At 37.5% G+C, this 14,829-nt stretch overlaps 1 protein-coding gene across 5 annotated transcripts in view; it reads left to right on the top strand.

Moving 5' to 3' along the window:
• EML5 (EMAP like 5) overlaps positions 1–14,180 on the top strand; it is a 109,920-nt gene extending 95,740 nt beyond the window's left edge. For 4 of the 5 annotated variants that reach the window (XM_027738607.2, XM_027738617.2, XM_027738624.2 and 1 more), the window contains 9 exons: positions 1,235–1,392; positions 2,453–2,567; positions 3,061–3,249; positions 3,418–3,590; positions 4,804–4,966; positions 5,874–5,977; positions 7,580–7,733; positions 8,561–8,661; positions 8,985–14,180. In XM_027738607.2, the coding sequence (XP_027594408.1) occupies positions 1,235–1,392; positions 2,453–2,567; positions 3,061–3,249; positions 3,418–3,590; positions 4,804–4,966; positions 5,874–5,977; positions 7,580–7,733; positions 8,561–8,661; positions 8,985–9,021 (1,194 nt within the window). In that variant the 3' untranslated portion in view covers positions 9,022–14,180. The remainder of the gene's footprint in view (positions 1–1,234; positions 1,393–2,452; positions 2,568–3,060; positions 3,250–3,417; positions 3,591–4,803; positions 4,967–5,873; positions 5,978–7,579; positions 7,734–8,560; positions 8,662–8,984) is intronic. The other variant, XM_039382810.1, reaches the window with a different exon arrangement.
• The last annotated feature ends 649 nt before the right edge of the window (positions 14,181–14,829 follow it).

Below are 14,829 nucleotides of genomic sequence, written 5' to 3' on the forward strand. Positions count from 1 at the left end.
CTGTAACTGGCCTGTGGTTTCATTTTTTCATAATGCTGTCTCTTTTCCAGAGGGTGTCTGTCTGATTTAAAAGAGAGTCTTACAAAGAAACAAGATATTTTTCAAATAATAACTGTTACTGATGCACAGCTCAGGCAGTAAAGGGTTTGGAAAACCTCTGTAAACTTTCTTATCGAGAGGCAGATTCTTAGGGTGAGAATCGGGCTGTATGCTAAATGGCCTGGGGTTTGGTATGACATTGTTTGAGGATGCAGAATTTGCAGGGGTTTTGTGAAATGCTGTGCAAACTGAATAAAGCCAAACCCAGTGTGTTCTTTGTATTTCATGTAGGGAGCAGTTCTGGGAGTGCTGTTGGTTGGGTCTCAGAAGAAGCTAGTTCACATGTCCCTAAACAGAAGCTGGAAATGGCCTAAAAGATATGCTGTGAGGACAGAGTATCTGCTCTCAAGTTCATTTCCAATCCTCTTTTACTTTATTAGATACATACACACACACACTCTTCTTTAAAAAAAGGATGTAGAACATCAACCCACTTCAGTTAAGGAAAGTGTTCATGCCACATCTGTCCATGCATAATGATACTCTGTAATACTACATATGATGCTGAATTTGAGGATTGTTCATGTAAGTTACTAAAACAGTTTTGCTCAATAACGGGTTCCTCTTGGTTTTAAGTGTATCCTAATAAATTGCAGTTCAAATTATTTTTGTTACCTTTCAAGAATAGGAAGCAGAAGTAAAGAAGAACAGGCAGATTTTAGTTTTAAGTTAAACTCTTCTTCTTAAACTAATGGATACTGTAATCCAGTGAGTATGTTCACCTAACCACAAAAATTACTGCAAGTGTAATGTACATAGCAAGGGGATGAAAATTGCCTGTTTGTTTGAAATGTCAATACTTACTGTGATTTTCTACTCTTTTACTATATGTTGCACACTTGATAGGCTGAAAGTACAGATAACCACACAGCTGAAGCTCTAAGTCATTGCACTTCTTCTTGCAGTGCAGAGCCTGTTAGCTACAAGAAAGCATGTTTCAGACTTCAAGAAGGAATGTAGTACCTCACTGTTTTGTCTCTAGAGGTTCTTTTTGCTCCTTCTACAGTTTCCTCTTCTACAGCAGCAAATAAAAGCAATTTAACCTAAATGCAAATGGTGATGATCTTTATTTCTGAATGTTTTTCTTCCTGCCTTACTCAGAATCAGATGATGAGTTTATTTTTCCCCTTTTCAGAATAACTTGACATTTACAGGTACTATCAGTGGAGATGTTTGTGTTTGGAAAGATCATGTGTTGATACGAATTGTGGCCAAAGCTCACAACGGACCTGTTTTCACAATGTACACCACATTAAGAGATGGTTTGATTGTTACAGGAGGCAAAGAAAGGCCGTGAGTCTTCCTTCCTCTTTTTTTTTCTGCATGCACATGTACTCTTTGAAAATGGTTTGGATTCATCCCATCTAACAGTAGGCAGCTGAGATATCAGAGCTAGAAGAGTAGTCTCTTTCAGATCCCTGACCAGGTATTAGGAAAAAGAGTAGCCACCACGTCCAAAGTGCATGTAACCCCACATGAGCTCCAGCTACCTATTTTTTCCCATTGATTATAAGAGAAAGCTTAGGGTTGCTAGGATCCTGTAAAACTCCAGCCCCTGACAAGGGTGCCATGCTTAATTACCTAAAGCCAAGGGGTATGAATCAGAATCTAAATGCTGTACAAGAAAAGAAGTTCTTCATCATTTTAACTGCTAGATAACAGTCATTTTTCTGAAGCATATGTGAAACTTCTTCAGGCCTTTATGCTGCCTTTACACTATTTTGTTTAAAAATAATAGGCAAGTGTAAAATAAATTATGTGAATAGATTATTAGTAATATTGCATTATCAATTATACTGCATTGCATCAGTCAGGTGATGTTTTTCCTAGTGCAAATACACAATTATCAAAGAGATAATACAGTTCTACTTCCTTAAGCTGAAAAAGACTGAACTATTATAAGCAAAAGCAGCCTTGAAATCACCTTATATTACTAAATGGTTCAACAGTATTTATCAGAGGATTATTTATGAGAGAAGGCAAAACATTTAGTTTGAAATTTAGAACCATCAAATGGTTAGAATTGAAAGGGACCTTAAATATTCTCTAACTCCAACCCCCATTTAACTTTAAGCACTAAGAAGTTAACTAGTCCTTGAAGGTTGCTCATTCAGACTAAGCTTAGCAGCACCCATCTTTCAACTTGTTCTGCAAAGTAGTACAGTAAGAACATGGAATCAGTATGTCTTGCTTAGCTAGGAGGCTCAACATATTAACATCAACAGTTCAGTAAAAACAAATTAAAAGTGCCTCATTTGCAATATATTACATTAAATAACGTAGTTCTTTCATATATTAATTGTCTTTTTTGTGCCATCCATTATACTTATGATTGTTCCTGATGTCTTCACAGTTCAAAGGAAGGCGGAGCAGTTAAGCTATGGGATCAAGAGCTAAAAAGATGTCGTGCCTTCAGACTAGAGACAGGACAAATGACAGACTGTGTTCGCTCTGTTTGTAGAGGCAAGGTAAAGAAAGCCTCCTGTCTGTAAAATAAAGCTTATAATTTGTAGATTGTTCTGTAAATATCAGATAAATGACTTCTGCTTTCTTTTATAATTGCTATTTGAAATTAAAGGTTAAGTTAGAAGGTGTCTACAATGGATATTGCAGCAGAAGAACATCTACTTCATGAGATCTCAGTCTTACTTAGGATAATATTCATATATATTTTTATTAAAGACTAATTAATTATTTCTTTTTTATTTTCACACTTCAGATATCAAATATCAAATATCAAGTATCATTACAAGCAATAACTCAACTAGCATTATGATTTCTATACAGCTTTGTACTTCAATAAATCAGAGGAGTTTAAAAAATAAAATAACTGATTATTTAACAACTCAATTTAAGCAAACTTTCTTGACAGAACTATAGCTCTAGATTATATCTTTATTGCTGTTCATCATGAGTGGTTAATATATTACATCGGAGATAATTCCTTCGCTATTGTTCAAGGGGAAAATTCTCGTTGGGACAAGAAATGCTGAAATAATTGAAGTTGGAGAGAAAAATGCTGCATGTAACATTCTAATTAATGGTCATATGGATGGACCAATCTGGGGCCTAGCCACGCATCCATCCAGAGATTTTTTCCTTTCTGCTGCAGAAGATGGCACAGTAAGACTCTGGGATATTGTTGAAAAGGTAGGTAGTTGTTTAGTGGTGTTGCAGACTTGAAACTTGGTTTTTAATGTATTCTGAGAATAATCCATCTGATACTGTTATCGTGTTAACAAACTATTAGTGTAAGGTGCTTTTAAAATATGGACAAATAATAACAGTTACTATTTTGGGATTTTTATTTCTTCACAGAAGATGCTAAACAAAGTCAGCTTAGGACATGCAGCTCGTACTGTTTGTTACAGCCCAGAAGGTGATATGGTAGCTATCGGCATGAAAAATGGAGAATTTATTATCTTGCTTGTGACCTCTCTAAAAATTTGGGGGAAAAAAAGAGACAGAAGATCAGCAATTCAAGATATCAGGTCAGAAAATATAATCCCTTTGCCTGTTGCAGTATGCTAGAAATCTCTAATATTTTGAGTTTTAAAAGTACTGTTTTGTGTTCTGAGGAGCATTGCAATGATATTTCAGAGAGCTGGAATCAATGAGAGAATTGTGGAGTTTTTGTGATTACTCTGATACCAGGAATAAAAAGGAAGGAGGAGGTACATGAAGATAAGAGAGAGCTATCGGTCAAAAAGACTGATGGAATGGGCACCAGTGATGGGTGGTGTTCCTTGGTGGCTGGCATTGGGGCTGTTGTTGTTTTACCTCTTTGTTGGCACTGTGGACAGTAGTGTTAAGTGCACCCTCAGCACTTTTGCCAGTGACGCCGAGCTGGCACGCTCGAGGTAAGAGATGATGTGCAGGAGGTAAAATGAGATCAGAAATTTAGAGATGAAGACTGGATTGTGAGAGATAACGGAAATGCCTGTCTGTCAGTTTGCTCTTTGTTGTGTCTGTTAGAAAGGATTTAGAAGTCAAATTTGCCTATTTCTTGAGTGGAGGACAAGAAGTTTCTTCTCTGAGATAAACTGGTCACGACCAGCTAAGGAAAGCTTTTGGAGAGCTAAGTGAGATGAGAGAGAAATATGAGCAAACAGGGACCTTGCAGGAGTTAGGGGGTGGTTGGAATCAGAAAGCTGTCCAAAGGTACGTTTCAGAGAGAACAGAAATAAACTGCCCTAGTAACACAGAAGGGGCTGTGAGGAGTTTTTTCAACTCAGGAAGCTACTGAAGACTAGAAAGGAAAACCGGAGGAAAAAACCCACTGTGTGAAGACAGAAGGTCTGATTTCACATCTTTTCAGTACATTTCATATAGAAGCTCTGGCTTTTCTTCATTTACACCATTTAATTTTTCTAGCTCGTAACCTTGTAAGTTTAGTATCTGAGAGTCAAAGTCATCGGGGCATGTCACAAGTTGTTGGACCATTGAGATGGTCATGACATCAGGTAATGAACAGAAGTATTCAAGAGATGTTCCCAGTTCACTTATATGTGTCATCTGTACCAAAATTATTGCCGCCTTTAACTGGATATGTGTTCTCTGAAAATTTCATTTAAAAAGTTATTGTACTTAGCAGACTAAATGCTCTCTCTAGTTCTGGATAGCAGATACTTGAAATGCAAATGTACCCATGCTCCTCAAATGTTAGAATCTGCTGTAAGTGCCAACCTGTGTTTATCTGTTCAGGTTTAGCCCAGATTCTCGATACTTAGCAGTTGGTTCCAGTGAGAATGCAGTGGATTTTTATGATCTGACTTTGGGTCCCACACTAAATCGAATCAGCTATTGCAAAGATATCCCAAGTTTTGTGATCCAGATGGACTTCTCTGCCGATAGCTCTTATCTCCAGGTATCAATCATTAATTGTTCAAAATACTGAATTAAAAACATACAACAGATGTTCTGCAGGTGTTCTCCTTTGAGTACTTCTAAATTTTGTAACTAAATGTTGGTAATATGTTGCTGTCACTAGACTGTTACTTTGTTGTAGTGATAAGTGGATGCATTAAATTTTGAACAGTATTCCTGGAGATTAAATACAAGAAATAAACATAGAAATGAGAAACAGGATTCAAAATCACTGTGCCTCCCTGCTTTATTATCTCTGATGCTGATGGACCATCTTAAAAGAGGAAAGAGTACAGTCTGTCATTATGCAGGCCCAAGCAGGGCCCTGGACTCTGACCATTACACTCTGTCCAGGGTAATGCCAACGATGGCATTACAAATCATTTTAGTGGTAGCCTTTGTGGAGTGTCACCAAAATCATGGTGTTGCAACTCCCAACCATAGGAGGGCTCAAGAAAGTTCTTAAAATCAAAATAAATTCTGTATAGTTTGCTTTCTATATTTTACTCACATCTGAGAGGAAAAGTAAGCTTCTCTCATCATCAAATCAACACTTACAGGCTGAGAGGAATGCTTTTGCATCAGTTTTAAAGATAGGAATTTATTTTGCCTTATTTGAGTGTACACACACACTAGCACACAATATATAGAGAGAATTAATATGTGCAGAATGTGAGATGTTTCAATTGTTTTTTATTAATCAGAGATTTAAATGTTAAGATATCTTATGCTTTCTCACTGTTGCTTTTTGCGTGTATAGATTTTTGAGAATTTTCAATTCATTGACCAAGTTTTCTTAGGAGTAAGAGATAACTGTCAAGAAAATGCTTTTCAAAGCCCTTTAGATTTATACTTTCATCTTTTGAAACAAGTTAATCTATTCTAAATTCTCTGTGGTCATCTCAAAGGTCTCTACGGGGTCTTACAAAAGGCAAGTGTATGAAGTGCCTTCAGGAAAACAGCTTGTGGACCAAGCTGTGATTGACAGAATAACATGGGCTACTTGGACAAGGTAAATGATTCACATATTTACACCTGTTAAAACACTTGTAACTCCCAGGAGAAACACCTACTGTTTAAAAGCATATTTCATCCCTTCATTCAGTCACATATTTTCTTTTAACACACCCATCTGCTCTGGCAACAGATCAGCAGTACAGCAAAAGGCAGTGCACAGCAGATTCCCTCACCAGACAGGAGCTGTGTGACAGTGAGGATGTCCGATAAAAACTGATCTCTCACAAAGTGCCTTTCTACTCTCTGGCTGTCTCTAGCTCCTTTGGTGCAACTCTTGCAACCTCAGTAGTTTTTTCATTGCACTGTGCAAATTATCTGGAATACTGCACTATTTGCTTCAAAATAGTGATGAGAGTACATATCAAAACCAGAGACAGTACATATCAAAATCAGAGACAATACACAGCTGGGTTAATTCAAGTTTATTTATAGTATGAGACTAATTGTAACTGTATAATAAAGTTGCTATTAACATTTGCAAATTAAAAGGCATGCAAAAGTACTTTTAAATGCATTAAAATTATTATATTTCTTTCAAGATATCACATGAAGAATGATACCATATTTTATTTTTAGTTAAAATTTAAATAGTTTGTTTTCTATTTATGCAAATCTGATTTTTTGTGCCTTATTTCAATCTCCTTTACCTGCTTTCAGTAATTGTCCTCTAATTATCACCCTCAGACAAAAATTGAGAATAAATACCTGAAAGTTTTCCACATATGAACCACTTTAAACAATAATAATCCTGACTTTGCTGCAAGACATAACTAAAACTGTAAGCATTTAAAGGGCTCTGAAAGACTCATTTTCTAGATTTCTGTTTTTTCTTTGGGTAATAAGTTTTTGTCACCTCTTTGATACGAAAACAAGAAACTGGTATTTTCTGACCCAATTCAGTGTGTCTGATGTAAATCATGCCTTTTTGAATGTAGTGTACTGTGCTCTGAATTGAGGGGAAAGAATCACAGAAAAATTCCCAAATCATTCACCTATTAACAAATGCTTGTTTCTGTGCATTCTTGGAAGTATGCATATACATGGTAGGCAGAGCTGAATAAAAGCCTTTTTATAAGGCTTTGCAAAGGCAATTTTCTGGAATCTTAAAATAATTCAATCTTCAGTGGACTCAGAGAAAATTTCAATTGATATAAAAGAGTTACAGAATCAACAGAGCATAGTTATAATGAGAATATACAATTTTTTATTTTCCAAAAGCTGAAACTTATTCATCTAATGCTTTTGCTATGACGTTCTATTTCTATTGTCCTTTCTTTATTCTTTTTTTCTTTTTTTTTTTTTTGTAAATGCCTCACTGGACAATATTAGTACTATTGATTTCACTTCTGCTTCTTAGTGTTGCCATGGGCTACAACATTTTGGGAATTATATCACTGAATCAGTTTCAGAAGCAATTATAGAATGATACAAAAATTAATTACAGAATAAAACTTATAGAAGTCATGTATGTGTGAGAATAAAATGTCAAAATTTCATTTTTATGGAACTGGTTACAATATGCGAGCAGCTTTCTATTTTGTTACTCTATTGTTTTTGCTGTGGTTTTCAAAAGAATCTCTTTGCTGTTCTGTTTCAGTGTTCTAGGGGATGAAGTAATTGGAATCTGGTCCAGGCATGCTGAAAAAGCTGATGTAAACTGTGCTTGCGTCTCTCACTCGGGAATCAATCTTGTAACAGGCGATGATTTTGGCATGGTCAAACTGTTTGACTTTCCATGTCCTGAAAAATTTGTAAGAACTTGTTTTTGCACGTTTAGAGCAACAAGTACTGTTGATATTATGGTCTTGTCTTGTTTCTGTAGAAGACATATGATTGAAATATTTTCTTCTCTAAATTTGTAGCTTTTTAATATAACTTTAGCTCCATAGTCTTGTAAGCATGTTTCACCTCAGAGTTTTCCTACCATTTTGAGCAAGAGCTCTTGCTATAACCTCTTGTATATGCTGATATTGTCTGCCAGCCTGCATTAGCATAGTGCCTTCATACTGAAAATCTCAAAGCCTTTAGTAGTTTCCTCATCTTTGATCCTTTTGACAGATGAGGAAGACAGCTGGTGATTTTAGTCCCATCTGTGTATCTCCATGGATGAAGGGTTGATGTATTTTTTACTAACACTGTCAGTTTGTTTCAGTTTTTATAATTTTAATTTTTAGTGTTCTTTTAATTTGCTTTCACTGTTAATTTTCAAGGTTTGAGACTGCACAGTGTAAACTGCTCACACAATTACAATTAATTTTTTTTTCAGTGTTAAGAATTTTACACAAAATGTACAAGTTAATCATGTGACAAGATATATTTCATGGTATTGTGTCAGCTTGATCATTGTTCCCAATTTGCAAGCGCTCTCTCATTTGGTGATAACTCACTCTGCACTGCAGCTCAGTGGTAGTTCTCCTTCAGGAGATCTTTCACATTCGATAACCTATATAACTTCTGAATGATATAAATATGTGATTCAATAGAAAGGTAGATTAAAAACATGCATGCCTTGTTTGATTCTGGAGGGCACAGAATATTTAGACTGTCTCATTCTGTTGTTGTTTGGGATTTTTTTCAGGCAAAACACAAACGATTTTTAGGTCACTCTGCCCACTTAACTAATATTCGATTTACAAGTGGAGATAGATACGTGGTCAGTGCCGGAGGGGACGACTGCAGGTATGTATCCTTTCCATTACTGTCCAAAAGTACACAGCAGTAGAGATGGACAGTCCATAACAATGTAAAGTTCGAGTTCAGCCTTCAACTTTTATCCATGTGCTTGCTTTCCTGTTCGTGCATGAAGAGAAGGATATTTGTGACAAAATAAATAGCCCAAATGTTAATGCGAACAGTTAAGATTTAATAAGTCAAAACATTAACATCTATATTCAGAGCATCATACTTTTAACTGAAATTTTTCTTTTGGCTGTGTAAGCCATTTCTTTTAACAACATTGTAGTCTGCTGTATTTCATATTTAATATCTGCTTGAAAACACAGCTTATTTGTTTGGAAATGTGTGCATATGCCTCATTGAGAGAGACATGGAGACCTGCAAGAGGACACTGCAAGAAGTACCAGGCATGAAATACCCAGGATTGCAATGTGACGTTCTACTGTGCCCTGCATGTGTAAGAAATGGTGCTGCCCCAAGACACAGAGCACTCTGTCTCTGAAAGACAGGTACCTAGAGTCTGCCAGAAGGATGGACTGTCACAGATATGCTGAGGCTGCTAGATTTGCTTCAGTATCAGATAATCTGGGTTTGTATTCCACTCACTGCCAGATGTTGAAAATGGAATATGTGGATAAACGGAAAAAGTGAATTGTTAATCAATGTACAGTATCACAGCAAGTTCCTGGGATTTTAATCAAGCGATGCTATTTCTGACCTAGTGCTGTACATTGATCTATTTTCAGTATGAATGTTTTTCCTTTAAGTTTTGAGGTCTAAATAGCATAGATAAAAAGAGTATTCCATATTTTATTACTGAAAGAGACAATATATTAACTCTCAAATAAATAGTATTTTAATAAATGTTTAATTATTATAATGGAAATTATATTTCTATGGCTGGTCAAAAGGAAACATCATCTGGTGAAGCAGAAAATAACAGAGCTGATTCCTTAGGACTGAAATATTTCTGTATTTAGAGGCCTGGGTCACAGTCATGTCTGGTGAAAGCCGTTGGATATGCATGATCTTCATGGCTAATTTAGTGTTTTTGTTGCACTTAAACATTAAATTAGTTCTGTGAGCAAAAATAGATTTGCTCACTTTGCGAGTGCCTTTCCCACTACCCAAAAGTCTAACTCCAATTTTTGCCTTGTGAATAAAAGTATTCTCAGTGGAAGAGAGATTATTGCTGTATTACTTGACTGGGCTGTTAGCCTCCATGCTGGAAATGAGGACTAGGGTGAGGATTTTGTAGTCTTCTTAATCAATAAAGCTTTGGATGTCACCAGTGGCAAAAATAGAATTTCATAGCAATATGAATTCATTTTATTTTCTCAGCATCATAAGGGAGATTCAGAGAGAATATAAACTTTCCAAGCATTATATTTTGTACATTTGATCTTTTTAACAGAGTTAGGACTGTCTGGGAGAGGTCTCTACTCAGATTTCTCTTCTGATTGTAAAAAATGTCCAATCATGTGCTTCTTTAAATGGACCTGCTGTCATCTCTAGCATTTATTCTATCCTGTAACATAACTGAGACTCTGAGTTGGGAAAACATTTCAGTGATAAAAAAAAACCTGAACAAAGCTATGTTTTGGGTACAAGTGAGGAAGATTTCATCAGCTGTTTGTCTAAATCATGTCACAAAGATGCATTACAGACAGTTAATTTTCATGCAACATAGCAGGGAACAAAGTCACTAATTATCAGCACTGCTCTCATCATGGCATTCTGCTGTGAACATAAAGCTCTCTTTCTCTGTGTAAGCCAGCATTGCTTTGGCAGTGGCACTTGTTTAGGTCTGTCAGTAGGCTTTGGTATTATTCATCTCTTGCATTTTTTTGTGCCAGATACAAGTAAAAAAGAAACAAACCTCATCTCTTCTTCTGAGCATCTTGTGTGCATGGTGGTTACAGAGGGAATGGGAGGGCTTGCAGGTAGAAAAGAAGGAGAAAAGTTACTGAGCCAAACCTCTGTGTTCTCCTACGTTCAAAAAGGCTTGTTATGTTCTATACAAAGTTAGTTACCCAACTGTCTTAGGTAATATATTTTATATATCAAGCTATAACAAATATTTATTTTAAAGAAGTTTATGAACTAAACAGTTATCAGGTTTCTCAGCATGATGGTTCTTAGCAAAGTCTTGCCAGTCATGCAGCTGCTATTCTACAGGAGCAAACACTGTGTGGATTTGGTCATGGGTGTACAGGGAGATCTTGCTGGTAACATTTTTTACTTTAGGGGAATTACATATGAGAATTGAGATTAGACCTAATCTATCTCATAACCTTGTTTCCTACCTGCCTGTTTTATATGAAAATTAGTCTCTGACATTTAAATCTTATCTATACCAGAGAAATAGGTTGCAGTGTGCTATTCTATGGCTGTGATTCTATCCCTTATTAAACGTGTCTCTGCAGGACTTCTTGACTTGAAGTAAGATTTATCCTGCCTCTATTTTAATGTTGCCTTGGATCATGATGGATGACTGTTAAGAGCTCCCTCATAGTCTGTCCTACTCAGACTGCCAGATCAAAGTCCGTATTTTTCTGTCTCTGAGTTTTCCCCTCAAAATCCTACACTTAATGAGCTCTTCCACAGGCCTTCACCCAAAGAAGGAGATATGTGGATCAAGAAGGTTTGTTTCTCAGATTCCTGTCACTGGTCCTCTTCTCCTCCCTCCCCCTACCTTCTTCATTAATGCTGTGCCTCTCCACTGATAATTTGTCCATTGGTGCTTTTGCCCTGAAGAATCCCCAAGGCCACACCAGAGGTGAAAGACAAGCAAGAACTGGGCGGGCGAATTGCAGCAGGGCTGCCCTGGGAGCTGCAAGGCTGATGGGCTGAGCCTCCAGATCTTGTGCTTCTCCACTCTCTTCCAAACCTCACCGCTACTGTAAAGGGCTGGGATGGGAGCTGGAAGCTGAGGAGCTCTTAAAAAACTAAACTACCAGCATTGTTCTTCCTATTGCAGCCCATATTGGTAGCTAGTATTTTCCCTGGCAAAACCGCTCAGTGGTTTGCCAGGTAAAATGGGATCAGCCAGCTGGGAACGATCACAAATATTGAGGAGAGGAGTGAGCAGAGCCTCAGTTGCAGTTTTCTTCCTGAGGACAATTTGGAGCATATTTTGTAGGTGCTGAAGAGAAGAGCTGGCTGTAAGCATGATCAAAGTTGGCAGCTTTGTGGGTTTTTTTTGGTCTTCTTGTCTGTGATGGTGCTTTGCTACTGTGCCTCATTTGCTGTTTACATTAAATGCTACTGTAGTAACTTGCTCGTTGTTGCCACCTATGCTTGAAGCGTGTGTATGTGGGAACAGACTGTTCCAACAGGCAGTGGGAGCTCAAGGCTGGCTGCTCCACATAAAAGGCAGAGGATGACAGAACCCTGAAGGATAGGTCAGGGAAGAAGCTGGAATGTGGAGGGAGTAGTGACAAACTTTAATTTGGAAGCATCAGAGAGAACTGTGGGCAGGAGGGCTCTGCCTGAAGCTGAAGAAGACCTCTTCTGTGGTTATACAACATCAGGGAAGGGGAGGCGAAAGTTCTTTTATAATTTAATCACTCATAGTGAATAATTTTGTCCTGTGGCTTGTTTTTTTGGTTAGCGGCAAACATACATCTTTGGGATCTTTAGTCATCAATATTGTTAGTAATAAAAGAAATTAACTAGAAAACTGATTCAATAAAAATAAAATGGCGTTTCACTTAAAAAAAATAAATGTGCCCTTGAAAGCTGTAAGTGTGCTTAAAAAAAAAGAGAAAGAGGAAAATCCAGCTCCTACGAGCAAGCAAAATTAAACACGTTTAGAACTGAAAGTTGCCATAGTGCAGGAACTGAGGAATATAGTTGAAAATTAGGTCAGAGAGAGCAAATTAGCCAAATATGTCAAATCATTTAGACTTGAAATCCTAATTTTTTTTTTTTATTCTCAAGGAGGCAGTTGTCATATATGACTTTCTGATTTTGCTAGGGAAAGCAAGAGATGGTGTAAAACTAATATAAGGAAAGGATTTCAGAAAATTAAGCCTATTTTATCACTTGTTGACAGCTGAAGGAAAGCACATATTCAGAGGAACTTTTGACTTTGCTCTATATCAGTGTTTCAGTGTTAGCAAGATTCATTGCAGCATAACTGAACTTCATGCAAGTCCAGGTTAATGCTGACCTACCATCAGAAAGCAGGCACATTGCAGATGGGTTGTCTCCTCAGTAGAAACTAGACTGAAATAAAGGACTTCAATACCAAGAGCAGGACTTTGAGAGCATTCAGGAGTGGCTTAGTTTAAAACCATGACCCACTTCTTTCAGCTGCTGCCTAAACCACTCCAACCCCACTGTTTGCCAAGACACACAGTGCCCTTCAATAAGCCCTGAGCACCTGCCTGTGCAGCATCTCACCTGCTCTCTGGGTTGCACCAACAGTGCTCGAGTCTCCACATGCACATGGGGGTGACTCCAAAGCCGGGCACTGGAGTCCTGTGTTGGACTTGCTGTGCCTGGTGTAGTGGTGTGACAAGCAAAGGATCTCAGATTCAACTGCAGTGCTTTAAATGGAGTGCAAGGTGACGTTCCCTATCTCATTGTCATGTGACAAGCCTTAATCCTTTAATTAAATTCTGTTAGCATAAGCTATAGACAGATGTTGTCTTGTCAGTGTTTTGGACACAGTGGAGCATCCTGTAGACTCAACAGAAAGGGAAGTAAGATTGCAAGTCACAAAATAAATTGCCACATCAGTGATGTAAGTATCCCGTCGTATTGCATTTGTATGGTTTTTTGTTCTCACTGGTTTTTTTATGCTTCCTTGCAATCTGCTCTGTTGTCCTAAATTTTTAGCACCATTTGATTTTTGCTCATGTGGATAGATCCATGTGCTTGCCAAAGCCTGCTGTCATTCTTTATACCAATCACTGTGGTGTGGTTAGACCAAGCCCATTTCTTTCACTATCCTCAGCTTCGCTCTTTAATTAACTTTGACTTCAGATTTGAACTCTGCATATCTCATTTTAAGGAAAAAAAATAGTTTTAGGTGTATAATATGAATAAAAGCCACAATAGGTTTCCTTGCCAAAATGATTTGTAACTAAGAAGTACTAGGTGGGTTTTGTCCAGTCTACTTGATGCTAGAACGGGTAAATGCTTGCCATCCCTTTCTCAGTTTACTAACAGCAAACCAGTCATAACCTTGATACCTTCACCTATTTTGTTTTGGGTTTGTTTTTTTGTTTGTTTTGGTTTGTTTGTTTGTTTGTTATTTATTGACTGTGAAACCAGCAATCCAACCCATTCAGTACTTCTTTGGAAACAAAGAGGAAAAAAAGGAAATCATGGAACATGTGTTCTCTTCCCCACCCCCAGTTTAAAACAACAACAAAAAGTGTAAGCACAGTCACAATAGGCAATTCTTATAATTTCCATGATACTTATAATTTCTACTTCTTTTTGGAATTATGGAACATAAGGTGGAGGAAACAGTAACAGGAAACCAGAAATTGTTTGAGATGGAGAAGAGGCAAATGAAAGGAAAGCGGAGGAAGGAGCACTCATAAATAGGGAAAGGCAAGACCAAAGAATTGATATGGCTGGTGGTGGGTGGCAAACATCTTGTTTCAAATGGAAAGTATTCAGTGGCTCCTTGGAAGTGCAAGGACTGCAGAGCAGCAGACAGCTCAAGGAAAGGCTGCAGGCAACTTTGGTTGCTCTGTTTGTGGGATGATGCAGCCACTCGCATTCATTGCTCTCTCCTCTCCCATTCCTGTGGGATGCCTGTTTAGTGCTGAGGTTCAGCAGCTAATGCAGGTCACCCACAGTGGCAGTGGATGCATGTTGGAACAAAGAAAGTACTTATAAAGATAAAAGTGCTCTGTACTGAGAGCTCAGGCAAAAGAGTTTAAGGATGTATTTTAAAATGCTACTCATCTTTCCACCTAAACCGAACACTGATGGTTTTAATAGGCCTCTTCTGAAATATGTTCTTTAAACAAAAAATATTAAACCAAAGAAATATTATACAGAAAACTCTTCATAACCAAGCTGTATCGATTACTGCCTCTCTTATTTCTTTCCCACTGAAACTTTATTCACCAGTTCTTGGTTCTGTTCCCAGGCATTCACAACATTTAAGAGGACAGACATCAAAGCCATGGGCTCTATTACATTTAA

This window comes from Pipra filicauda, unplaced genomic scaffold (assembly GCF_003945595.2).
Source record: "Pipra filicauda isolate LSUMZ 115617 unplaced genomic scaffold, ASM394559v2 scaffold283_size971201_pilon, whole genome shotgun sequence".
Taxonomy (NCBI): domain Eukaryota; kingdom Metazoa; phylum Chordata; class Aves; order Passeriformes; family Pipridae; genus Pipra; species Pipra filicauda.